Here is a 26797-nt window from a genome sequence, read left to right on the forward strand (position 1 = left end):
GGTAATAATTAAAAGAAGGAAAAAATCAAAAAGGCTTCTGCTCAGTTACTAATAATGCTATAACTAATAATGTAATTCAATGTAGAAAGATTTTACTAAACAATTTTGTTGTTAGTATTCGTATAATCTAAGAAGTATTGCATTTAAGCAATTCACAACTATATTTACCACATATTTTCCTGTTATTAAAATTGATAATAAACATTCCTAAGGATTCTGTATGGTCTGGTACAGGAGAAGGTCCACGGGGTGGTAAGCACCATGAGTTACCGTACTGGGTGACGCCAACTCTAGTGACACCAGTGGGTTTGAACCACAGACCTTTGGATTAGCAGCTGAACACTTAACCATTACACAACCAGGGCTCCTTCTTACATTAACTAAAAAATAAAAAAAAATAATTTTTTTTTTTTTTTAGTTATTAACTAGTGAGATGGAAATCAATCCTAGGTCTATTGACTCCAGAGCTCCAAATCCGGCCACATCATCCAAATCTCTGATGCTAACAAGACTGCCAGAGGCTAAATAGGGACCCTAAATGTCAATAAACAACTGCCTGAAGTCCAAGTAAGAAACTATGCAAGAAATGTTTGGTCATACAAGAAGGTACCTTTTTCAATCAAGGCAACAGGGACTTGGGTAAGCTCCACAGAGGTCCTGACTTAGACAAAATGAGGCTCCTGATAATTCTAGAAGAGATGCCAGCCCAAATCCTCCCCAATGGAAGTTGGATCAGCATCAGTCAGTATTTTTTTCCTTTAAAAAAACACTTACATAACACTTACTACATGTCAGAAATTGTTATAATCACTTTAAATATACTAACCCATTTAATTGGCCCGACCACTTTATGAGGAAGGTACTATTACTACCATCTTATAGATGAAAAAAAAATGTGGCATAAAAAGATCAAATAACTTTCCCAGGTCACTTTCAAACCAAGAAAGTCTGACTCTAGTCTGCTCTTCACCACTGAATCACACTACCTCCTCTGAACAAATATTTCCCTTTGTTTTAAATATGTTCATATTTTGGTTGTCTTGTGTGTTGACCTCAGGTTCATAGTAAAGTGATTTCTAGGCCTTTCAAACAGCTTATCAGGAAAACATCAGACCCACAGATGTATCAGTTGCAAACCCTAGGAGGTATGGGGGCCAATGGAGATCAGGAAATAAAGGAGAAAGATTCAGGAATATCCAAGGAGGTTGGATCCAATTGCAGCCCCCAAGACTTCCTCCCAGGCCAGTAAGCTTTTAAAGTATTTGTCACAGTAAGGACATAGAAATCGTTGACTATCCCTTCTAACTTTTCACTTAAAAAATAAAAACAAAAAAATCAGGGAAAGTTGAGTAGTTTCATTACAATTTCAGAGACACCCATAATAAATGATGTTTATAAGAACTGAAATTTATTGAGCATTCCTTGCATACTAAGAGCTGTACAAGGCTTGTTTTATTTGTTCTTACTTTACCTCTATCAATACTCTTTAGCTGCAACATAATGAGGTTGTGTTTTGTCAAAGTTCACACAACAAGTGACGAAACTAAGATTTTAACTCAGTACTGACATACTCGGACATTATGCACTTAACTATCCCTCTAAATTATACATACAAGAAAGAATACATAAAATCTCCTACACATAGCAAAACTGAGGAAACAAGGCTCTCTATGTGAATAACTAGTTAAGATAAATAAGTTTTAGTCCCAAAAATGCACTAAGAATAAAAGGTAGGCCTTTCCCTTGGAGGCAGAAAAAGAAAAAGAGTAAATCAGACCTGATGTGGCAGATGATTAGAAAGCACAGAAAGAGAAAACGGAGAATAAATACCCAAAATATTCCTATATGGCCAGAATATTTAATATTTGTTTTCCAATTACAAAGGTGAAGAGTTTGCATTGCATGATCTATAAAGATTTCAGAGTGTCATGTTTCTTATAGCTTCAGTTGTGAAGGATACCTCCCAGGAAATTTCTTAAAAGGTGGCTCAGTTAATTACTGAGGATGTTAACATAATATAACATATCGCTCAAAGTCTGTGCATAGATCACCTGCTTCAGAAACATCTTGGTTAAAATGTGGATGTGTAAATACAACAGTTCTACTGAATTAGAATGTCTAGAGCCATGTATTGGGAATCTGCATTTTAATAACAATCCTCATTTGAACAGTACATTAAAGATCAAAAGCCAAATAGGCAATAAATAAATGTAAATGAGATATTCTTATAGTGATAAATGACTTCCTGTCTGGGCCTTTTCTCAAAGGACGTTTATGCCAGCATCAAATAGCTTTTGGCAAATAGTGTTCACTTGGCCTTGAATCATAGAAATTATTTTCTTTTTCCTTCACCATTTAAAGTCATTTTATATTGTGATTATTTCCCAGTTGAAGTCATTTTTTACCCCAGAGTTTCTTCATAGCAGTTGTCATCTCTGAATTTCTCAACGTGTAGATTAAGGGGTTCAACATAGGGGTTATCACTGTATAAAATACACTCAATGATTTGTCAATGGGGAAAGTCTTAGCAGGTCTTGTATACATGAAAATACAGGGAACAAAGAAGAAGACCACCACAGTGATGTGGGAACCACAAGTGGAAAGGGCTTTTCGCTTTCCTTCCTGACTAAGGCTCTTTAAGGAGTATAAGATAACACCATAAGAAATGAGTAAGAATAGGAACACAAGAGTGCAGATTACTCCTCCATTGGCTGCCACTAAGAAGCCAACGATGTAAGTGTCGGTACAGACAAGTTTCAATAGAGGGTACATGTCACAGAAAAAGTGGTCAATGACATTGGGACCACAGAATGGGAGCCCATAAAGAGAGCTAAGTTGAATGATTGAGTGCAGGAAACCTCCAGCCCAGGACACTATCAGCAGCACAACACACACCCATTGCCTCATAATGACCAAATAATGCAAGGGCTTACAGATGGCTACATAGCGGTCATAGGCCATCACCAATAGAAGAAAGACTTCTGATCCACCAAAAAAATGTTCCCCAAAGAGCTGAAGCATACAGGATTGGAAGGATATGGTTGTTTTCCCAAAGTACAAATCTGAAATCAATTTAGGAGAGATGACTGACGAATAAATGACATCCATGAATGATAAGCTTCCAAGAAAGAAGTACATCGGTGACTCCAGGGTCTTACTGAAAGTTACAGTCACAACAATGAGCAGGTTGCCCACCATGGTCAAAATGTAGAAGAGCAAGAACATAACAAAAAGGACCTTCTGTTCCTTCGGATTCTGTGTGAGTCCCAGGAGGACAAAGTAAGTCACATTGTTCCCTGGTTCCATCGTTTTTTTATAGGTGATAATTTCAGATATTAGAAGCAGTTTACCTATAAAATGATTAATAATATTATAGTATTTGTCTTTTCTTTTTTCATTCAATAAAAAAATGTAAGGAGCACCTATTTATGTCAAATATATCATAAATATTGTGATAGCTTGTTGAATAAGACATAGTTCCTTATACTCAGTGATGTGATACATAATGATGAGGTCAGATTATTACAGACCAATGCAGTGTCATTATAATTAAATTCACAGGATACTAAGGGCACAGAGTGTGGGAACATCTAAATGAAACTGGGATCAGGAATGGCTTCCCATAGGAAGCAATGCTTTATTTAGCTGAGGTTTAAAGGAGAAGTGAGGACAAAAAAGTACAGGAAGGGACTTTCATGAAAAGGTGTGTCATGTATAAAGTCACAAAAGTATAATACTTGACGACCAGCCAAGGTTATTTCAATGTTCGAAGTTCATAGAACAATTCATGAATGGAAGGTTATAGACCAAAGGTCACTGTCCTAGATTTCCTCCTAACCCACTGCAACTTCCTTCTTAATGTCTTTGCTTGGATCTTTCTCCTTTTCCTGAACTGTAAATGCTAAAGCACTGCAATTTTGTATCTTCAGACACTATCTTTCCACTAATTTTCAAACTTACATATGCAAATACATTATGGACATCGCCAATCTGGTATCAATCTATTATTTAGAAAAATAAATGTTAAATATTCCACACCAAATGTATTCCTTCCTAGGTGTTGTCCATCTCAGTAAAAGGTACCACCTTCCATGTTATTCTTCAGACCAAACATCTCACAGTGTCTAACTCCTTTATTTTTCTCACATTACATATCACTACCTTAATTCATCTTGTTACCTCTACCTTCAAAATATATCATGAATCTGATCATTCTCTTTTTTTCCCTGTTACTTCACTTGCCCATTACAACAGCCTCCTGCCCGGTCAGCTTTGATTCTTGCCTCCAACAATCTGTTCTACTGATGCAACCTTAAAGATCCTTTTTAAATCTTATTCAGGATCATGCCACCTCCCTACTCAAAACCTCTACAGTGTATTCCTATCATCCACTCAATAAAATTCAATCTTCCTATTTTCGAGTACAAGAACCTAGATGACTTGGATCCAGGCTACCTCCTAGCCTTATCTTTTACCACTCTCCAAGTTCACTCTGGTCCAGACTTCTTGCTATCCCTCAAATACACAAAATGCTTTTCTATCTCCTTATTTCTATTTACTCTTTTGTAGATGCTAATTTCAGAGATCAGATACAGTTAATTTCTAAAATAATGATAAGTATTGGGAAAATGTGTATTATATGCTTAGTCTCTTATTTACACATTCAGTCAACAAATATTTACGGAATACTTACATTGTATCAAGCATTTCAAAGAAGGTAACTCCCTGCCATCACAGAGGGTCCACTAACTCATTTAAGCCCAGAGTCTACTCAAGAGTCAAATCATTAGAGGGCAGAAATGGTGATGGTGACTGAGGAATCACCTTTTCACCATTACCTTCCTACTCTTCCAGGTGAATGTACCTCCTCAGGTTTTAAGATGACTGAAGACTTCGTTTAAGAATGCTATTAACCTATTCATAATGAATAATCTATTCATTAACAAATGTTCTTAAGAAATATCATAACAAATATAGTATCAAATATCATATAAACCCTGACCAGCAACTTTCTAGCCTTTCCTTCCTCTAATTTCTCAATGACACTAAACTACCTTTAAGGAAGACTCCATTTAGCTACTTGATCATTACACCTGGTTTTAACTGCTGTCTCCTAATTCCATAGCTTAGTTTATACACTATGGAAATAAACAAAAAACTATTGTACTTATGATATGGTTTTTACATAAACCTGATCTTTAATATGCATGCAGAAACGGTTTTAATTTATTCTAAGCATCTATAGCTCCTGTGTTTTCAGAAATAAGAACATATTTTTCTTACCATAAGGTATACACACTATTTTATGGTAAAACATATTTCTTATAACACAGCATATTTTTCTAAATCTAGATCTGGGACTTTTATTAAGTGGTAGTCACCACACTGGATCAAACTTTGTGTAATGGTAAAATGAGATTTATGTTAGCTCTTACTGAATTTTTGTATCTAATGTAGTAAAATATATGAAAACATACATAGCAAAGTGCTTAGACCAACATGGATAATCAGTCTTTGTTCTGACATAAAATACCTCAAATTTCGATGTATGCATATCAGCATGTATCATAAGTTTATATCCCACTAATGTAGAACAACATGCAGAAAAAATAAATTTTTCATTCCATTGGTTCCATTGAAATAGAAAAACAAATATTTAAGGAAACAAAATACTAACCTTGCAAGAACACTGTATATAAACTGTGTATCAGATGCCATGTGCATGCCTATATTTTGTATATACATAATCACATTTAATCTTGACAGTCACAAGTACAGATAACAATTGTTATCCCCATTTTATAGTTGAAGAAACTGAGCCTCAGACCATTTAGTTCATTTTCCCAAGGCCACACATTTTTAAGTGGTAGAACTGGAACTAGAATTTAAGTTGGATTGACCTGAAAGCCTGTTTGCTGCTAGCAAAAGTTTTTTGAACTTTTGAATTCTTATAAACTCAAGTGATATAATTTCCCACATAATAAAGAAAATCACACAGTTGCAAAGCCTTGTTTCCACTATAAACTATTAGAGTCTTGCCATCAGAGTCTTGACACAATCTGAAGGAGGGCTTGTTAACTCACTCATAAAGACCTGGAAATCCTTCTTCCAATCCAGTATGACCACAGAGGGCAGAAAGCTGCATTTTTCCTTAGGGATAGATTTGATTTCATATAGCTAAGACTGTTCATTGTCTTCACAGGCTTTTCCAAATATTTCAGAAAATTTTTATTACTTCCATTATAGATCTCTTTAAAAGGAATTCCATGATGCAAACAGAAAAATGAAAATTCTTCATAGTTGGGACAATTTATCAAAAAGGTAAGCAAATCCTAAATCTATATAAGGTGGCAACTAATGAATGGAGAAAAATTTGTATTCAGAAGTTTTCCCATCTCATCTATGGTGTTGATATGGCCAAACTAGTTGTCTTGAGATCATGTGAAGGTTGATATAACATAAACTGGCTGTTCTTAAAGTTTGAAAAGGGCATTCTTGTGCCTTTTTTATATCATGCTGTAAGCCAAGCCAAGCATATCCTAAGATAGATATATCAGTGGATAAGAGGATAGCATCTTCTCCCCAATAAGGGCAAAGATCATTGGTCATTTTGTCCCTTTTAACTACATTTATCACTAAGTCCTGTAATTGGAGTGTGTCCAACATCTGCTTAATTGAATCCACTGGGATTTTTCACAAAATTTTCAAAGAACAACTATATGTAAAAATGCTTCCAGATCAATCACATAATTAGGATCAGGAAGATGTAACATGGGGAAAAAATAGTTTTAGAATCATTATAAGACTATTGCCGCTTAAAAATAAAATATCTGTCCTGTCACATTTTCCCAGTGAATATGAATTTAATCACTTATTTCCCCACTTTGCTCTACCAAACTTTTCTTTTTCATTTATTTAATACACAATTTATTCTGCATTGAAGTGTCATTAGATATGTTAAAATTTTATCTCCAATTTAGATGAAATAACTAATTCTTTATCCAATATTCAATATATTCTAAAAATGTTTACTGAGCACCTATTTTGTGCCAGGTACTGTGCTATGAACTGGGGATACAAGAGTTAACCAAAAGAAGAAAAATCAGGAAAAAGGTCCTGCCTGTACTGATCTTATGTTCTTGTAATCGACTCAGACAGTAAATAAGGGAATGACTCATTAAAGTACTTATAGACTGTGATAAGCAGTATTAAGACAACAAATAGTTTACCGTGGCAGAAAATAAAGGGAGAATGCAACTGTGGATAAGATAATTAGATAAGGCCTCTATTAAAAAGTGATTTTTAAACTGACATCCAAAGGATGAGATGTTGCATCCATGGGAAGCACTGTTACGTGTGGAAGGCCCCAACTTTGAAAAGACCTTTGCAAGTTCAAGACACCGAAGGGCCAGTGTACCTCTAGATTAAGGAAAGGGAGAGAATAGAACAAACAGGTTAAAGAGATGAACAGGAACCAAATCCTGAAGGAGGAGCATTTTATGAAGTAAGAAGAGCAAGTGAGAGGGCCCAACGGCAAGAATGAGGCCATTCGAACTGGAGCACAGAAAACCTTGGAGGCAGTGGTACTAGATGAAGTCAAAGAAATGGATGTTAGTTGGGTGGCAATTGTGCAAGGCTTTATAGCCTTGAAAAAGGCCAGTTATGATTCAGTGTAACTTTGGTTAAACAGATAGCTTTCCTTGTACCAATCAGCTAATCTCTGCTGCTCTAAATTAATGAAAGGGTTTTTACATGGGAAAAAAAATGATGATTATAAAGAAAGAAGGTTATGAAGAAGTAAGGTGGAGAGCAATGCTGTTCACTGTACCAAAGAATTCACCAAAGACAGCAACAGCCATGAAGAACACAACATTTTCCTGGAGGGATGGTTCCTTGAGTACACATTTTATTTATTTTCATTCTGATTTTAATTTAGAGCTAAATTATTATTACAGTTAAGTTGTTGGTGATCTTCAAGTCAGAATATAGGAGAGTAGATAATGATACTCATTCAGGTCAGATATAATTCTTCTTCCCACTATCAGAAATGCCTCTCCAATGGTTTTAATCTTGTCCTTTCAGCTTGTTGTCTGACATCTGTAGACATGATGAGATAAACACTAAATTCTTGCTCTTGAGTCTTGGTTGAATACGCAAACTAAAGTGGTCCCTGAGACATTCTCCATCAAATCACTGGTTTCACTTTTTTTATTTTAGCACTTCTCACTTTCTGAGTTGATCTTGATTATGTTTAGTTATTTATTACCTATGTCTCGCCACTGAAAGTGTAGATTCTGGAGCTAAAATACATGGGTTCAAATCCAACCTTAGGCATTAAGGCATTACCTAGCTCTGCAACCTTGTGTAAGCTATTGAAATTATCCAAGCTTCAGTTGATTCTTCTGGAAAACAGGAATAACATTACCTATTTCATAAGGCTGTTATGAAGATTAAATAAGAGAATGCCATCATAATGCCTACCACACTGTAGCAAGTAAAAAATAGTTTTCACTTTTGTTAATTATTATGTCACAACTTTCTCATTTCTCATTAAAAAACATCAAATTTTGAGGTTTTTCTGAAACTTATTTTTATTTGGAATAAACTCAGAATTTTAAGGTGGGTTTTTCAGAGCATTAATCCCCTCATCTTGCATTAGTTTTACTGGGTTTACTCTCAGAACTCTGAAAGTTTCTTATTGCCCACTAATATAATATTGACATACAATTGAATAGCAAATATAACTCATATGGTTTTTTAAAAAGTCAGATAGAAATGGGATACTGATGAAGAAGTGAGGGAGATGACAGATACTGTGACATTTATTAAGGGTGTGACTTGAAGCCTTTTTTGAAACTTGTCTGCATGGAAACCCATACCCTTGTTCTCTTTGAGTACCAGGCAATGTCCTGGATACTTTGCACACATTATCTCTTCTAATGCTTAAAATATCCCCATTAAATATGTAGTTACGAACTAAGACTAAAATAAGATTCTGAGCGATTGTGAAATGCACGGAGTGTTACATTAACTAATGAGAAGGAAATCAATCCTATGCCCGTCAACTCCAGACCTCCAAATCTTTCAACATCATCTGAAACTTTGATACTTACAGGACTTCCAGGGGCTAGATAAGGATGTTAAATGTCAATATACAATTGGCTGAAGTTCATGTAAAAAAACATATGTATATGTGAGATAGGTTGTTCATACAAAAAACTAACTTTCTAACCTGAAGAGATAAGCACCAGGCAGGACCCACAGAGAGGTCCTGACCCAGGCAAAATGAGTTTCCTGCTAATTCTAGATACCAACCCAAAACTTCCCAACTGGTAGTTGGTTAGCTCCAGTCAGTATTTTTCCTTTTTAAAAAATAATTTCATAAGATTTACTATTGCTAGGCATGGTTGTATATGTATATGTCACTTAGCTAGATGGTTAGCCAAATACAGGAAGACCCTCAACAAAATGGACTGACACAGTGGCTGCAACAATGGACTCAAACATAGCAATGATTTTGGGGATGGCACAGGAAAGTGCAGCATTTCGTTTAGTTGTACATTGGGTAGCTATGAGTCAGAACTGACTCAAAGGCATCTAACAATAACAACAGGCACTATTATAGGCACTTAATATATATTAACCCATTTAATTGGCCCAATCACTTTATTAGGTAGGAGCTATTATTATCATTTAATAGATAAAGAAAATGTAGCACTGAAAGATCAAGTAACTTGCCCATGGCATACTCAAACCAAGAAAATCTGACCCCAGATTCTACTCTTAACCACTGTACCACACTACCTCCTCTGGACAAATATCTCCCTTTATTTTAAATACATTCATATTCTGGTTGCATGCTGAGTTGATCTCAGGTGCATAGTAAAATGACTCCTTGACCTTTCAAACAGAGCTTATTAGGAGAAAATCAGACCCACAGATGTATCAGTTGCAAGTCCTTGGAGACATTGGGCTAATGGAGATCAGAACATTAGGAGAGAGATTCAGGAACAGCCAAGGAGGTTGGACCCAGTTGCTGCCCCCATGACTTCCTACCAAGCTAGTAAGCCTTCAGAGTGTTTGTCAGAGTAGGGACAAAGAAATTATGGATCCGCCCTTCTAAAGTTTCAAAAAAGGGGGGGGGGCTTGTAGAGTAGTTTCATTATAATTGCAGAGACCTCAGTAATAAATAATGTCTATAATAGCTAAGATGTATTGAGCATTTAGTACATACTAAGAGCTTTACAAATTTCACACCGTAAATGGCAAAACTAAGATTTTAACTCAGTACTGTCTTTCTTAGGCACTATGCTCTTAACTGTTCCTCTAAATTATACAGTCAAGAAGCGATACATAAAATCTCCCACACATAGCAAAACCATGAAGACAAGGTTCTCGATGTGAATGACTAGTTAAAATAAATAAGTTTTAGTCCCAAAAATGCACCAAGAATAAATGATAGGCTCTTTCTTTTGGAGGCAGAAAAAGAAAAAGAGGAAATCAAACTTGATGTGGTAGATGATTAGAAAGCACAGAAAGAGAAGATGGAGAACAAATACCCAAAATATTCCTATTTGCCCAGAATATTTGTTTTGCAATTACAAAAATGAAAGCTTACACCGCATGATCTATAAAGATTTGAGAGTTCCATGGTTTTCATAGCTTTAGCTGTGAAGGATACTTCCCAGGAAATTCCTTAAAAGGTGGCTCCATTACTGGCTGAGAATGTTAACATAATCTACAGCACTATTGATCAAAGTGAACGCATAGACCACCTGCTTCAGAAACATCTTGGTTAAAACGTGGGTATATAAATACAACAGTCCTACTGAGTTAGAACGTCTAGAGCCATGTATTGGGAATCCACATTTTAACAACAATCCTCATTTGGATAGTACATTGAAGATCAAAAACCAAATAGGCAATGAATAAATCTAAATGAGATATTCATATAGTGATAAATAATTTCCTGTCTGAGCTTTTTCTCAAAGGGCCTATATGCCAACATCAAACTGACAGTATTCAGCTGGCCTTGAAACATAGCCATTATCTTCTTTTATCTGCACCATTTAAAGAATAAAGTCATTTTATGCTGTTGTGATTATTTCTCAGTTAAAGTCATTTTTTACCCCAGAGCTTCTTCATAGCATTTATCATCTCTGAATTTCTCAACGTGTAGATTAAGGGGTTCAACATAGGGGTTATCACTGTATAAAATACACTCAATGATTTGTCAATGGGGAAAGTCTTAGCAGGTCTTACATACATGAAAATACAGGGAACAAAAAAGCAGACCACCACAGTGATGTGGGAACCACAAGTGGAGAGGGCTTTTCGCTTTCCTTCCTGACTAAGGCTCTTTAAGGAGTATAAGATAACACCATAAGAAATGAGTAAGAGTAGGAACACAAGAGTGCAGATTACTCCTCCATTGGCTGCCACTAAGAAGCCAATGACATAAGTGTCGGTACAGACAAGTTTCAATAGGGGGTACATGTCACAGAAAAAGTGATCAATGACATTGGGACCACAGAATGGGAGCCCATAAAGAGAGCTAAGTTGAATGATTGAATGCAGGAAACCTCCAGCCCAGGACACTATCAGCAGCACAACACACACCCATTGCCTCATAATGACCAAATAATGTAAGGGCTTACAGATGGCCACATAGCGGTCATAGGCCATCACCAATAGGAGAAAGACTTCTGATCCACCAAAGAAGTGTTCCCCAAAGAGCTGAATCATACAAGATTGGAAGGATATGGTCGTTTTACCAAAGAACAAGTCTGAAATCAATTTGGGGGAGATGACTGATGAATAAATGACATCCATGAAGGATAAGCTTCCAAGGAAGAAGTACATAGGTGAGTCCAGGGTCTTACTGAAAGTTACAGTCACAACAATAAGGAGGTTACCCATCATGGTCAAAATGTAGAAGAGCAAGAACATAACAAAAAGGACCTTCTGTTCCTTTGGATTCTGTGTGAGTCCCAGAAGGACAAAGTAAGTCACATTGTTCCCTGGTTCCATCATTTCTTTTATAGGTGCTGATTTCAGGTATTAGAAGGAGTTTACCTACAAAACAATTAAGACATTTTTTAATGTGTTATAATATTTGTCTTTTATTTTTTCATTCAATTTTGAAAATGTGTAAGGAACACCTATTTATGTCAATCGTATTATGGGTATTGAGATACCCCACTGATGTGATACATAATTATGGTGTCAGATTATTGTAGACAGATGCAATAAGTGTCATTACAAATTGAATTCACATAGTAGCAAGGGTGAATAGTATAAAATAGGAACATCTAAATCAAACTGGGATCAGGAATGTCTTCCCAGAGTAAGCAGTGCTTTATCTGATGTTTAAAGAAGAAGTGAGAGAACAAGAAAGGATGGGGAGGGGTTTTTGTGAAAACTTGTGTCATATAAGAAGTCACAAAAGTATTACACTTGACCACCGGCTAAGGTAATTTAAAAATTTTAAGTTGGTAGAATAACTTATGAACGGAAGTTTATAGACCAAAGGCCACTGTCCTAAATTTCCTCCTAACCTACTGGACCTCCTTCTTAGTATCTTTGCTGGGATCTTCCCCTTCTTCCTGACCTATAAATACTGAAGCACCCCAATATTGTGTCTTCTGCCTCAATATCTCCCCTAATTTTCAAACTTATATATGCAACTACCTAATGGAAATTCTCCAATTTGATGTCAATTTAGTATTTATAAAAATAGATGTTAAATATTCCACACTAAATCTAAGTGTTGCCCATCTCAGTAAAAGATACCATCTTCCTGTTATTCTTCAGACCAAACAACTCGCAGTGTCTTTAACTCCTTTATTATTCTCACATTACCTATCACTACCTTAATTCATCTTGTTGACAGTATCTTCCTAATATATCATGAATATGATCATTCTCACTTTCCCTGTCACTTCACGGGTCTGTTCGAATAGCCTCCTGCCAGGTCAGCTTTCGTTCTTGCCTGTAACAATCTATTGTTCCAAAGCAGCCCTAATCCTTTTTGAATCTTCTTCAGGTCGTGTCACCTCCCAGCTCAAAACCTCTACAGTGGCTTCCTATCACACAGTCAATAAAATCCAGTCTTCCTAAGTGGGACTACAAGACTCTAGATGACTTGGATCCAGTATGCTGCCTAAACTCATCTCTTAAAATTCTCCAAGTTCATCCGCTCCAGACTTTTTGCTATGTCTCATATACACAAAATGTTTTCTTATCACCTTATTTCTGTTTATTCTCTGTAGACACTAATTTGAGAGATCAGACACAGTTAACCTCTAAACTAATGATAAATATCTTCTCTTATTTATACAGTCTATTGACAAATATTTATATTGTGTCCAGCATTTCAAAGAAGGCAGCCCCCTATCCAATATCCAACACTAACTCATATGGGCCCTGAGTCTATTCCAGACGTCAAATCATCAGAGGACAAAAATGGTGGTGACGACTGAGAAGTCGCCTTTTCACCTTTACCTTCCTACTCTTTCAAATGGAAGTACTTCCTCAGGTTATGCCTGATGACTTCCTTTAAGAATGTTATTAATCTATTCATAAAGAATATCAGGTAAACCCTGAGAAGCAACCTTCTAGCCTTTCCTTCCTCTTACTTTCAATAAACCAGAACAACCCTTGAGGAAGTTTCCATTTTATCTAGCTGATTGTTACAACTGCTTTTAACTGTTTCTCTCCCAACTCAACAGCTTAGTTTATACACAAAGGAAATAAACAAACAAAAAAACCCTATTGTACGTAGATTTTACATTAATCATATCATTAACATGCATGCAAAAACAGATAGTTTTTAGTTTATTCAAATTGTCTATAGCACTTTTGTTTTAGGAAATATGTATATATATTTTTACCATAAGATTGCATATATGTGTGTGTGTGCATATATATGTATGTACGCACACACTTATATGTGTGTATGTCTCTCTCTCTCTCTCTCTCTCTATATATATATATATGCAGACACACATATATGTATGGAGGCCTGGTGGTACAGTGGTTAAGTGTTCTGCTGCTAATCAAAAGGTCAGCATTTTGAATCCACCAGCTGCACTCTACGCTGAAGTTCTACTCTGCCCTATAGGGTCTCCATGAGTCAAAATCTGCTAATCAGCAATGATTTGGTTCATAGATAGATAGACAGACAGACAGATGGATGGGTGGATGTATATGTACATATATACACATATATATGTGTATATATACATACTATCTTGTGGTTTGGAAACCCTGGTGGCATAGTGGTTAAGGGCTATGGCTGCTAACCAAAGGGTCTGCAGTTCGAACCCACCAGGTGCTCCTTGGAAACTGTATGGCACAATTCTATTCTGTCCTACAGGGTCACTATGAGTTGGAATCGACTCGATGGCACTGGATTTGGTTTTGGTTTTATCTTGTGGTAAAACATATTTCATTTAAGACAGCATAATTATATTTTTCTAAATCTGGATGTGGGGCTTCAATTAAGTGCTAGTCACCACTCTGGGTCAAAATTTGCACATTTGGTAAAATGAAATTTATGATAGCTTTTGCTAAATTTTTGTATTTAATGCAGTAAAATGTGTGAAAACAAATGTAGCAAAGTACTCAGACCATCTTGATAATTAACATTTGTTTTGACATGAAATATCTCAAGCTTTAAAGTATGCATATCAGTATGTTTATATCCCACTAATGCAGAACAACACCGGGAGAAAATAAATTTTTCATTTGATTGGTTCCATTGAAATAGACAAAAAAGTATTTAATGAAAGGAAATACTAACTTTGCAAGAACACCTACACCTGTTACGCAAACTGTGTATCGCATGCCATGTCCATGCCTATATCTTATATACACATGATCGTATTTAATCCTCACAAGTACAGGTAACAATTGTTATCCCCATTTTATAATTCTAGAAACTGAGCCTCAGAATATTTAATTAATTTTCCCAAGGCCACACATTTTTAAGTGGCAGAATTGGATTAGAATTTAAATTGGAAGGACTTTAAAGCCCCTTTGCAACCAAAAAAAGATTTTTTTTAACTTTCCAATGCTTATAAACTCAAGTGATATAATTTCCCACATAACAAAGAAAGTCACACAGTAGCAAAGCCTGGTTTCCACTATAAATTGTTAAGAGTCTTACCTTTGAAGCCTTGTTCACAGTCTGAAGGAGGACTTTTTAACTCACTCATAAGGACCTGGAAATCCCTATTCCAATCCAATATGACCAGAGAGAAAGAAAGCTGCATTCTTCCTTGAGGACAATTTGATTTCATATGGCTAAGCTTGTCCCTTTCCTACACAGGCTCTTCTAAATAGTGCATAAATTTTCATCACTTGTATTGAGATCTATTTAAAAAGAATTGCATGATGCAAACAGAAAAATAAAAATTTTCCATAGTTGGGGAAATTTGTCAAAAAGGCGCACAAATCTATATCTACATAAAATATGGCTACTAATCAGTAGAGAAAAATTAGTGTTCAGATGTTTTCCTGTCTCATCTATTGTGCCGATATGGCCAAACTAGTCGTGCTTGAGACTGTGAGGCGGTGAATATGGCATAAACTAGTTGTACTTGTTACATCATGCTTTATGCCTAGCCAAGTATCTTGTAAAATGACAGCATCTTCTCCCTAAAAGGGGCAAAGATCACTTGGCATTTTATCCCTTTCAGCTACAACCTTTATCACTGAGTCAATAATTGGAGTTTGTCCAATATCTGCTTAGTTAAATTCACTGGGATTTTCAGCAAAACTCTGAAAGAACAACTGTATGTAAAAATGCTAAAAGATCAATCACATAATTAGGGTCAGGAAGATGTAACATGATGAAAAAATAGTTTCAGAACCATTTATAAGACTACTGCTACATAAGAATAAAGTATCAGTCCAGTCACTTTTTTCCAGTGATTATGAATTTAATCATTTATATCCTCACCTTGCCATAGCAAGTATTTCTTCCTTGTTTATTTAATACTCAATTTATTCTGTGTTGAAGTGTTGTCAAACAAACAAACAAAAAAAAACCAAACCCGTTGCCGTCAAATCCATTCTGACTCATAGTGACCCTATAGGATAGAGTAGAACTGCTCCAAAGGGTTTCCAAGGAGCACCTGGTGGATTCTAACTGCTGACCTTTTGGTTGGCAGCCAAAGCTCTTAATCACTATGCCACCAGGGTTTCCTGAAGTGCTATTAGATATGTTAAAACTTTATTTCCAATTTGGATGTAATAACTAATTCTTTATCCAATATTCATTATTTAACAAAAATATATTTATTGAGCCTCTATTTTGAGTCAGGAACTATGCTATGAATCAGGGATACAATAGCTAATGAAAAAAAAAAATTAGGAAAAAGGTCTGCCTGCACTGATCTTATGTTCTTGTAATAGAGTCAGGCAGTAAATAAGGGAATGACTTATTAGAGTAATTATAGTCTGTGGTAAGTGCTATTAAAACAACAAATAGGGTACCACTGTGGCAAAAAATAAAGGGAGAATGCTACTGTAGATAAAGAAGGTAATCAGATAAGGCCCTTTTTAAAAGATGATATTTAAACTGAGATCTAAATGATGAGAATTTTCATTCATGGGAAGCACTGTTATATGTGGAAGGCCACAACTTTGAAAAGAATTTTGCAAGCTCAAGACACTGAAGGGCCAGTTTGCCTCAATGTTAATGAAAAGGAGAGAATAGAACAAAGGTGAGATGAACAGGAACCAAATCCTAAAGAAAGAGCATTTTGGGAATCAAGAAGAGAAAGTGCAAAGGAAGGCCCAAAGGCAAGAATGAAACCATCCCAACTGGAGCACAGTGAACATGGGAGAGAGTGGTACTGGATGAAGTCAAAGAGATGGGTGTTTGTTGGATAGCAATTGTGCAAGGCCTTAGAACCATGAAAAAGCCAATTATGATTCAGGTAAATTTGGTTACACCAATCAGCAAATCTCAGCTGTTCTATGTCAATGAAAGGTCATTTACATAGGGGAAAAAAAAGGTCATCATTATGGGAAAGAAAGTCATGGAAAATAAGGTGGAGATCAAGGCTTTTGACTGCATCAGAGTCCACCCAAGAGAGCAATGCCATAAGTGACACAAAGTCTTCTCGGTGGGAATAATTTCTTGAGCACACATTTTAGTTATTTTCATCCTGATTTTAAATTAGAGCTAAATTATTATTATTAGAGTTAGGGTTGTAAGTGATCTTCAAGTTAAAATAATGGTACTCATTCAGGTCAAATATATTCCCCTTCCCACTACCAGAAACACTTCTCCAATGGTTTTTGTCACCTCATTACAGCTGGTGCCCTCATATCCCTAGACGTGATTACATAAACACTATAAATTCCTGCTCTTGTGTCTTTGTTGAACACACAAACTAAACTGATCCTTGCTTCCCTAAGTCACTCTCTATCATATCACTTTTTCCACTTTTTTTTTTTTTTTTTTTAACTCTTTTCACTACCTGAATTTATACTGATTACGTTTAGTTATTTATTACCTTTGTCTCTCCAGGAAAAGCGTAGGTTCTGGAGCCAATCTGCATGGATTGAAATTCCACCTCAGGCATTTATTAGCTCTGTCTTGAGTTAGCTATTGGAATTATCCAAGCTTGATTCTTCTGGAATAACGTTAACTACTTCATAAGGCTTTTATGAGGATTAAATAAGGCAATGTCTCCATAGTGCCTGCCACATTGTAGCAAATAAATAATAGCTTTTACTAGGTTGCTGTTGTTGGTAGGTGCTGCCAAGCCGTTCCCACTCATAGCCACCCCAACTGATGAAACACTGTCTGATCCTTGCCATCCTAACAGTAGTTGTTATGCTTAATCCCATTGTTGCAGCCACTGTGTCAATCCATCTCCTTGAGGGTCTTCCTCTTTTTCACTGACCCTCTACTTTACAAACATGATGTCTTTCTCCAGGGACTGATCCCTCCTGATAACATGCCCAAAGTATGTGAGACTTCGCCTCGCCATTCTGGCTTCACAGGAGCACTTCTTCCAAGACAGATTGGTTCGTTCTCTTGGCAGTCCCTGGCATATTTAATATTCCTCTCCAGTACCAGTGGGTTTGGTTTGGGCATTTACTATAGTTATTGTTATGTCACAGGTTTCTTATTTCATTAAAGAACATTAAATTTTGAGGTCTTTCTGAACCTTATTTTTACTTGGGATATATTCAGAATTTTAAGCTGGATTTTTCAGAGTATTAATCCCCTCATCTTGCGTTACTTCTGCTGGGTTTACTCTCAGAACTCTGAAAGTTTCTTTTTTGGCCCCTAATATATCTACACACAATTGAGTATCAAATATAACTCACACAGTGTTTTAAAAAGTCAGACTGAAATGGTATACCGATGAAAAAGTGAGGGAGGTGACAGATATTGTTACATTTATTAAGTGTGTGTCTTGAACCCTTTTTCAAACTCATCTGCATGGATGTCCATACCCTTGGTCTCTTTGAGTACCAGGCACTGTCCTGGATGCTTTGCACGCATTATCTCATTTAATACTTATAATGCCAAAAAAAGGAAGAAAATAAGGACCCTAAATGTCAATATGAAACTGCTTGATGTTCAAATTAAAAAATATATATCTATATGTGAGATGGGATATTTCATAAAAGAAAGTAACTTTTTCGCCTAAGGGTATAGGGACCAGGGCAATATCCACAAAGGTCCTTACCCAGACAAAATGCAGTTCCTGCTAATTCTCGATGCCAGCCCAAATCTGCCCCAGTTTGAAGTTGGCTAGTACCAGTCAATATTTTTCCTTTTAAAAATAATTTTGTAAGATTTATTAGATGCTTGTGGCCCTGGTGGCACAGTAGTTAAGACCTCAGCTGCTAACCAAAAGGTCAGCAGCTCAAATTCACCAGTCACTCCTTGGAAACCCTGTGGGGCAGTTCTACTCTGTCCAATAGGGTCAATAGGGTCACTGTGAGCCAGAATTGACTGAAGGGCAATGGGTTTGGTTTTGGGGGTACTATGTTTTTTGTTTTTTTATGTGCATACGGAGCCCTGGTGGTATAGTGGTTAAGAGTTTGGCTTCTGACCGCAGTGCTGGCGGTTCCAATCCACCAGCTGCTCCTTTGAAACCCTATGAGGAAGTGTTACTCTGTCCTATAGGGTCGCTATGACGGCCATGGGTTTTTAGAGGCACTGATATAAGCACTTAATACATATTAACCCATTTAATTGGCCTAAACACTTTATGAAGCATGTTCTATTATTACAATTTTATAGGTAAAAAAATATATATATAGCATAGAAAGATCAAATAACTTGCCTGGGTCACATTCAAACTAAGAAAATCAGACTCCAGAGTCTACTTTTAACCACTGCACCATGCTACTTCCCCTGAACAAATATTTCCCTTTAATATCTGCTCATATTCTGGTTGCCTGCTGTTTTGACCTTAGGTTCATTGTAAAAGTGACTCCTTGCTGTTTCAAACAGAGCTTGTCATGAGAATTTCAGACCCACAAATGTGTCGGCTCCAAGGCCATGTAGACACGAGGACAATGGAGATCAGAAAACCACAAATTAGAGATTCAAGAATATCCAACGAGGTTGGATCCAATTGTAGCCTCCAAGAACTCCTACTGGGACAGTCACCTTTCAGAGTCTCAAAAGGGGGGAGTTACAGCCATGATCAATCATCAAAACTTCCCCTTTCCACTTCGGTTTCCAGACATGAATATCCCCCGTGGTGTTCATCCATGACTTCTTCCTATTATTCAGTGAGCTTTTTTCCTTTTGTAATCTCCTTTCTAGATTTTCTCCTGCACTGCAGTTGTGCAATATAAATCCTGAAATTGGGGTTGGGAAGCAATCTCTCCACAGCAAACATATTTTGAACAAGTTACGGAATGCAGGGTATGGGGAAGAATCATTTCCTTTCCTGGACAAGAGAAATTTGTGGCTACATAATTCACAGGCTCAGTGCAAAATGATAATGCAGAGTCTCTTATTCTAAAATTATTAACAGTTTCAAGACAACAATCACCCAGTGCTGCAAAGCATTAAACCAAGTGTGGGGCCCTTTTGACTTCACAGGGTGCACCCCCATGGAGATGGCTTGGAGGATGTTTTATAGAGTGGTAATAATAAAAATTTAGATGTATAATGCACACTTTAAGAGTGCTGGTGATGCAGTGTTTAAGCACTCAGCTGCTAAGCAAAAAGTCAACAGTTGGAGACCACCAGTCGCTCCGTAGGAGAAAGATGTAGTAGTCCACTTCTTTAAAGACTACAGCCTTGGAAACCCCACAGGGTAGTTCCTCTCTGTCCTATAGGGATGCTACAAACCAGAACTGACTCCACACCAATGGGTAACCCACGCTTTAGGTCTCTGAATCCTGTTAAACTCTTCGAAAATGAGAGATTGTCATCACCAGAATCACCAGTATAATTATTATTTCCTTAGGAGTCCTCTGCCTTGGCAATTCCCAGTGTTTCAGAGCTGTTGGAGTTTTAAAATCTCAACCAAGCAACGTAGATACATTTCATTAGAAGAGACAAAATTAAGCCTAAAACCAAGCATAAAGAATGAACTCAATGAAGAGAGTTCTCCACCCACAATTCAGGAAACCACAGCCATTCACATTTCCTTCAATCTATTATCATTTCTGGAAACTTGGTGGTGCAGTGGTTAAGAGCTCAGCTGCTAACCCAAAGGCCAGCAGTTCAAATCCAACAGCCACTCCCTGGAAACCATGTGGGGAAGTTCTACTCTGTCCTAAAGGGTCACTATGAGTTGAAACCAACCCAACCTTAGTGGGTTTCTGTGTGTTTGTTTGTTTTTGTTTATTACAATTTCAGATACTCTGGTAATAAAGAATGCTTACAGTAACTAACATTTACTAACAATTTAGTGCCAACTAAGAGCTTTAAAAAAAAAAAAAGAGCTTTACATGGTTTATTTTATTTTATCCTGAAAATCCTAAAGAAATCATGTTTTGCTGAAGTTCACGCTATAAGTAGCAAAGCTAACATTTAAACTCAAGGCTGTCTTATTCAGGCATTAACCATTATGACATACTAGGCCCTGTCACCCATTCCTCCCAAATATGCATACAAGAAATGATACATAAAATCTCCTACACACAGCACAACTATTAATATATATCTGTCAATGTGAAAGACTAGTTAGGATAATAATAACAGTAAGTTTTCATCCAAATAATACAGCAAGAATAAATGGTAAACCTTTCCTTTTGGAAGCAGGAAATAAAAAAAGAGACAATGAGACTTCATGTGGCAGAAGATTAGAAAGTACAGAAAGAGAAAATTGAGAAGAAATACACATTCATTCATATTTGCCCAGGACATTTTATTTTTGTTTTGCTATTGCCAAAGTAGTGGGCTTTCATTGCATGATTTATGAAGATTTGAGAGTTTCATGATTCTTATACCTTCTGCTGTAAGGGATACTTCCCAAGAAATTTCTTAAAAAGTAGTCCTATTAATGGCTGAGGATGACAGAATCCATAGCCCTATTGCTCAGAGTGTATAGACCACCTGCTTTGGAAACATCTGGGTCATTTGCTTAAAATGTGCATATGTAAATACAACAACACTCTACTGAATTAGAATGTCTAGAGCCATGTCCTAGGAATCTGACTTTTAACACAACCTAACAGATTCTGTCAGTATTTTAAAGGTCAACAACCATAGATGATAAATAAATCTAAATGGAATATTTTTATACTGATAAATAATTTCCTGCCTGGGACTTTCTCAAAATATCTATATGCCATTATCAAACTGCTTGTGACAAATAGTGTTCACCTGATCTTGATCCATAGAAATTCTCTTCTCTTCACCATTTAAAGAATAAAGTCATTTTATGTTGGCTTGATTATTTTTCAGTTGAAGTCACTATTTGACCCCACAACTTCTTCATAGCATTTTTCACTTCTGTGTTTCTAAGGCTGTATATTAAGGGATTTAACATGGGAGTGATCATGGTATAAAAGACAGCCACAGCTTTATCAATGGAGAAGGTAGTCACTGGCCGCAGATACACAAATATGCAGGGCACAAAGAATAAGATGACTACTGTGATGTGAGAGACACAGGTGGAAAGGGCTTTGCACCTCCCTTCCAAGCTATGGGCCCTTAGGGAGTGCAAGATGACCACATAGGAGATCACCAAAAGAAGGAAGTTTAACAAGCATATGAATCCACTGTTGGCAGCAACAAAGAGACCAAGGATATGAGTGCCCATGCAAATGAGTTCCAACAAAGGGATCAAGTCACACATGAAGTGGTCTAGGACATTGGGGCCACAGAAGGGCAGCCAGACTATGAAGAGGACCTGAATGGTTGCATGGACAAAGCCTCCAGCCCAGGCTACTCCCACCAGGAGAAGGCACAGCCTATGGCTCATAATGGTCGTGTAGTGCAGGGGTTTGCAGATGACCACGTAGCGGTCATACGCCATCACTGTCAGCAGGATGATCTCAGCGGCACCAAAAAGATGCTCAGCAAAGATTTGAGTCATACACCCACCAAAAGAGATGGTTTTTCTCACAGTAAGACTGTCAGCTAGCATTTTGGGGGTCATGGATGAAGAACAGCAGCCATCTATAAGGGATAAGTAAAACAAGAAGAAGTACATGGGGGATCCTAAAGACCTGTTGGTGCTGATCATGATCATGATGAGCAGGTTACCTGCCAGGGTAACCAAATAGACAATTAAAACCACAGCAAATGAAAATTTTTGAAGCTCCATGTTCTCTGTCAGGCCCAGGAGGATAAATTCTGTCACATTATTCATCCTCTTCATCACTTCAGCTTAGGTGACAGGTGATGTCCCTGAAAATAAGTCACACTCATCCTCAATACTGACACTTTTGCTTAATAAATAAAAATATCCATGGGACATCTTATTTCTAGTTTCACAGAATGCAAGTACAACTACAAAACCACATCAAAAGTTTTATTTTTTATATTCTACATGTGACACTATAGTATTTATTTTGGTCTTTATAATATTATACAATTTATAATTTTCTACAATAAAAATGGGTACTTTTCATGTTAACAAAAACATATACTACACCATTAAGTTTCAAAAGCCAACGCATGATATGGCCATGTACGTAGAACATTCACAGATGCCCAAGTTGCATATATTTTCTTCAAAGAGGTCAAGTGTATTTTTCAGAGAAAAAGCCAAAATTGTTCAACTAATTTAAATCATACAAAAAAATTCTAAGACATATAGGATTCTTCTACCTCTTTACACCATGAGCCATCCTTTTTCCTACTTTGTCAGCCTGGGAGATTTTCTACTTCCTCAAATGTGAAAGACAGTACTGCTACATTCTCCCAATCTCAGAGATGGGGTAAGTAGCACCTGTCACATTGTACCAAGCTCTTCTGTCTGTGTGCAACACTATGGGTCCTTAAAAACAAATATCTTGCCTTACTACTTTTATAGGTTTATTCATTTTTCTATTTTTAATTTATTTTTTACATTGAGAATGTTTTATTAAAGAAATGATTTTTAAAAGCTAAATATTTGGGATTTTGAAAGTTGGTCATTCACATAATGAAACATTAAACCAAAAAACCCAAACCCATTGCCTATTGAGTCAATTAGGACTAACAGCAACCCTATATGACAGAGCAGAACTGACCCATAGAGTTTCCAAAGAGCAGCTCGTGGATTCAAACTGATGAACTTTTAGTTAGCAGCCAAGCTCTTAAGCACTGCACCGCTAAAGCTCACTCAGCCATCAAGAGAAATGAAATCCCGATTCATGCTACGATGCCTATGAACCTTAAAAAGAGTACATTGAGTGATATGTCGGTCACAAAAGAACAAATATTGTATGTTCTCACTTATGTGAAATATCTAGAATAGACAAATGCACAGAGACAAAAATAGATCAGTGGTCATTATTTCATTATTCATCTTCTAAAGCTATATTCCCAAACACAGATAATGTAACTCTTTCAGATTGAACTCTTATGACTGAGTGTGGAGTGCTCCTGAAAAATGTCAGCTCCGCTCACTATTGAAATAACTGGTTTGTAGACTGTCGTGCCTTATGATCTATTCATGTTTACATCTATAATGTTCCTGATACTAGGCATCAACAAGCATTTGTATAGAGGGAGACAGGGGAAAGGAGTGGATGAGGGAAGAGGAGAGGAGGAGGAAATGAGAGGAGAGGAGAAAAGGAGGACATAAGAAAAGAGAAGTAAAGAGAAGGGAAAAGGAGAGGACAGCAGAGGATGGGCAATGGGGAAGGAGAGGAGGGTAAGGGAGAGAAGAGGAAGAAAAAGGGAAATACTAAGGAGGAAAGGTGAAACAAAGAAAGGGAGAGAGAAACAAAGAGAAAAGGCAAAAGAGAAAGAGGGACAAACACAGAATTATCAAAAAAGACTTACTTTTTAAGAAGTGAATGTGTAGTAATATTCTAAACGAGTGCCATTCATGAAATCCAAATTTTTTATCAAACTCACATGTGGGACTTATGATCAGCATTAAAGAAGAACAAAAACAAAAACAAAAAACCCATTGTCCTCGAGTCAATTCTGACTCATAGCAACCCTATAGTTCAGAGTAGAACTGCCCCATAGAGTTTCCAAGGAGCAGCTGGTGGATTCCAACTGCCAGCCTTTTGGTTAGCAGACGTAGCACTTAACCACTACACCACCAGCATTTCCCAAGAAGAATACTGACAAATAAATGAGTCATAGGTTGTTCTTATATACAAACTGGTCAGGAGAAGCAGATCGTTTTATGAGAGGTCATGTATACTCCAGTACAGAGTGCTATAAACTCCTGATGTGTCAAAAGTTAGTTCGTAGCTAACTCATCAGTTCTTAAAATAACTCTATTTTGGTTTTCTTCAATCCAGAGTGTGTACAGCCAGAGTCAAGGCCATGTTAACTTAGTGAGCTGAAAATTAAATGTTTCCAGAAAAGAAAAAGCTGAAGTAAAAAAAAAAAAACTAAAATTGTTGTTGTCTAACATACCAATATCCGCTCCATCCTATGGTCTAAGACTTCTCACCCTACCTAAACTTGGTCAAATAAATTATCCCAGATAGTATCATCAAGCAGCTATGGCACTTAAACGGAATTTCCATCCTGTGGAACTCATAAATATATTAGAGATTTTTTATGTGGAACTTGGTCTGACAGCCTTCATAAGGGCTCTAAGAATATGGTACTCATTTTTTAAGCTAGGAAAGCAAATGCAATTACCAAGACACCACTAGTTGATTACAGGTCCTCTGGATGAGAAATCTCCTAAAGACAATTCTGAGCTTTTTTCAGAGCACCCATGATCGTATATGTCCCCCCCCCCAAAAAAAAGCCACTGACATTAAGTCAATTCTAACCCGTAGTGACCCCATAGGGTTTCCAAGGCTGTAACTCTATGGAAGCAGACTGCCACATCTTTCTCCTGAAGAGCCACTGGTGGTTTCAAACCACCAACTTTCAGGTTAGCAGTTGATCACTTTAACCACTGCACCACCAGGGCTGCCTCATATTTTAGTCAGTGGGACTGAGATTTCTTTCTCCCACCATTTCAGAACAATCCCATGTCTGGTATCAGGCTGTGTAGGGAAAGACACTGCCTTTGTGACTCTCAGCCCAGAAATCCTCATAGTCCTTTCTTCTCAGCTCCTTCAGTTTTTATACCACAGAAATGCAATTTTATGTAAGTGGGTAACATATTTCCGAGCTAGTTCCTCAGAGAAGAGTAATTAATTTCAGGAAACTTTGTCAAAATGGCAACCAAACACTTATCCCTTCCTCCTATTGTCCCCTGTGTCAGTGAATGACATTTTTGACAAGGGCTAGAAATCATCTACCAAAAGGAAAAAACAAAAAACATCTTGCTTTCAAGTCGGTTCCAGCTCATGGTCATCTCGTCTGTCCAGATCAGAACTACTTCATAGGATTTCAAAGCTGTGATCATTCAGAAACAGATCTCCAGGCCTTCTTTTGAAGTGCCACTTGGTGGTTTGAGCTGTCAATCTTTCAGTTAGTAGGCAAGGGACTAACTATTTGCACCACCCAGGGATTACTGAAATCTACAGTGTTGGGGTAATCATCAGGCTGCACCCAGAACCTGTAGTCTATTTTCCTTTTTTTCAACGGATGTTCATCGAAGTTTTAAAATGTACAAGGCACAGAGTCCTTTTAAATAACCATAACTATTGAGTGCTATTCTCAAAGTCCTTATGAAAAATGTTATGTGTAGTATCTTTGTAGTGGATACCATTATTATGCCCATTTTATAGATGAGGGGACTGAAGCACTATGAGTTTAAATAATTTATCCAAGGTAACAGTGAGTAAGTGACAGAACTGAGATTTAAACTCAGTGAGTTTGCCACCACAGCTCAGGCAATGTCTCTGTCCTCATGATGTGAGAACTAAGCTAAATAAAATAAAAGAGTAGCAAGCACTATAGCAAAGGCCAAGGTGCTATATGTCTATAACAGGGACACGGCTAATGCTGGGTGGGGTATGGACGCCCAGGGAAGTGTTTTTTTCAAGCTGAAAGCAAAATACATTATCCAAAGCCCAGATTAGGGATCCATAAGATTTTCATTGGCCGGTTTTTCAAGGTAGGTAGCCAGGCCTTTCTTCCTAGTTTGTCTTAGCCCTAAAGCTCCACTGAAACCTATCCACCATGAGTGATTCTGCTGGTATTTGAAAGACTGGGAGATGGGTAATGGAAAAGATCTATTTAAAGTTTTAAGTAGCAAAGATGTTACTTTGATGACTAAGG

General features: G+C 37.0%; 3 protein-coding genes across 4 annotated transcripts; all 3 read right to left on the bottom strand.

The window, feature by feature from the left end:
- Window positions 1–2394: 2394 nt before the first annotated feature.
- Window positions 2395–3306, bottom strand: LOC100676991 (olfactory receptor 4A47-like). Its single transcript, XM_003412071.4, has one exon. The coding sequence runs from the start codon at window positions 3304–3306 to the stop codon at window positions 2395–2397; it is 912 nt and encodes a 303-aa protein (XP_003412119.3).
- A 7675-nt stretch (window positions 3307–10981) lies between these two features.
- On the bottom strand, window positions 10982–13642 carry LOC100677278 (olfactory receptor 4A47-like). The gene has a single exon (XM_003412072.3). The coding sequence runs from the start codon at window positions 12031–12033 to the stop codon at window positions 11119–11121; it is 915 nt and encodes a 304-aa protein (XP_003412120.2). The 5' UTR covers window positions 12034–13642; the 3' UTR covers window positions 10982–11118.
- A 5941-nt stretch (window positions 13643–19583) lies between these two features.
- Window positions 19584–23164, bottom strand: LOC100677559 (olfactory receptor 4C12-like). Of its 2 annotated transcripts, XM_064289168.1 has the most exons (2): window positions 21928–23164; window positions 19584–19812 (listed from the first exon to the last, which is right to left on the bottom strand). In XM_064289168.1, exons 1-2 carry the CDS (start codon window positions 22821–22823, stop codon window positions 19767–19769), a joined length of 942 nt encoding a protein of 313 aa, XP_064145238.1. In that variant the 5' UTR covers window positions 22824–23164; the 3' UTR covers window positions 19584–19766. The 2 variants fall into 2 exon arrangements, with proteins under 2 accessions (XP_064145238.1, XP_003412121.2); XM_003412073.3 differs by lacking the exon at window positions 19584–19812 and having other exon boundaries at window positions 21894–23164.
- Window positions 23165–26797: the final 3633 nt, after the last annotated feature.

This window comes from Loxodonta africana, chromosome 7 (assembly GCF_030014295.1).
Source record: "Loxodonta africana isolate mLoxAfr1 chromosome 7, mLoxAfr1.hap2, whole genome shotgun sequence".
Classification (NCBI taxonomy): domain Eukaryota; kingdom Metazoa; phylum Chordata; class Mammalia; order Proboscidea; family Elephantidae; genus Loxodonta; species Loxodonta africana.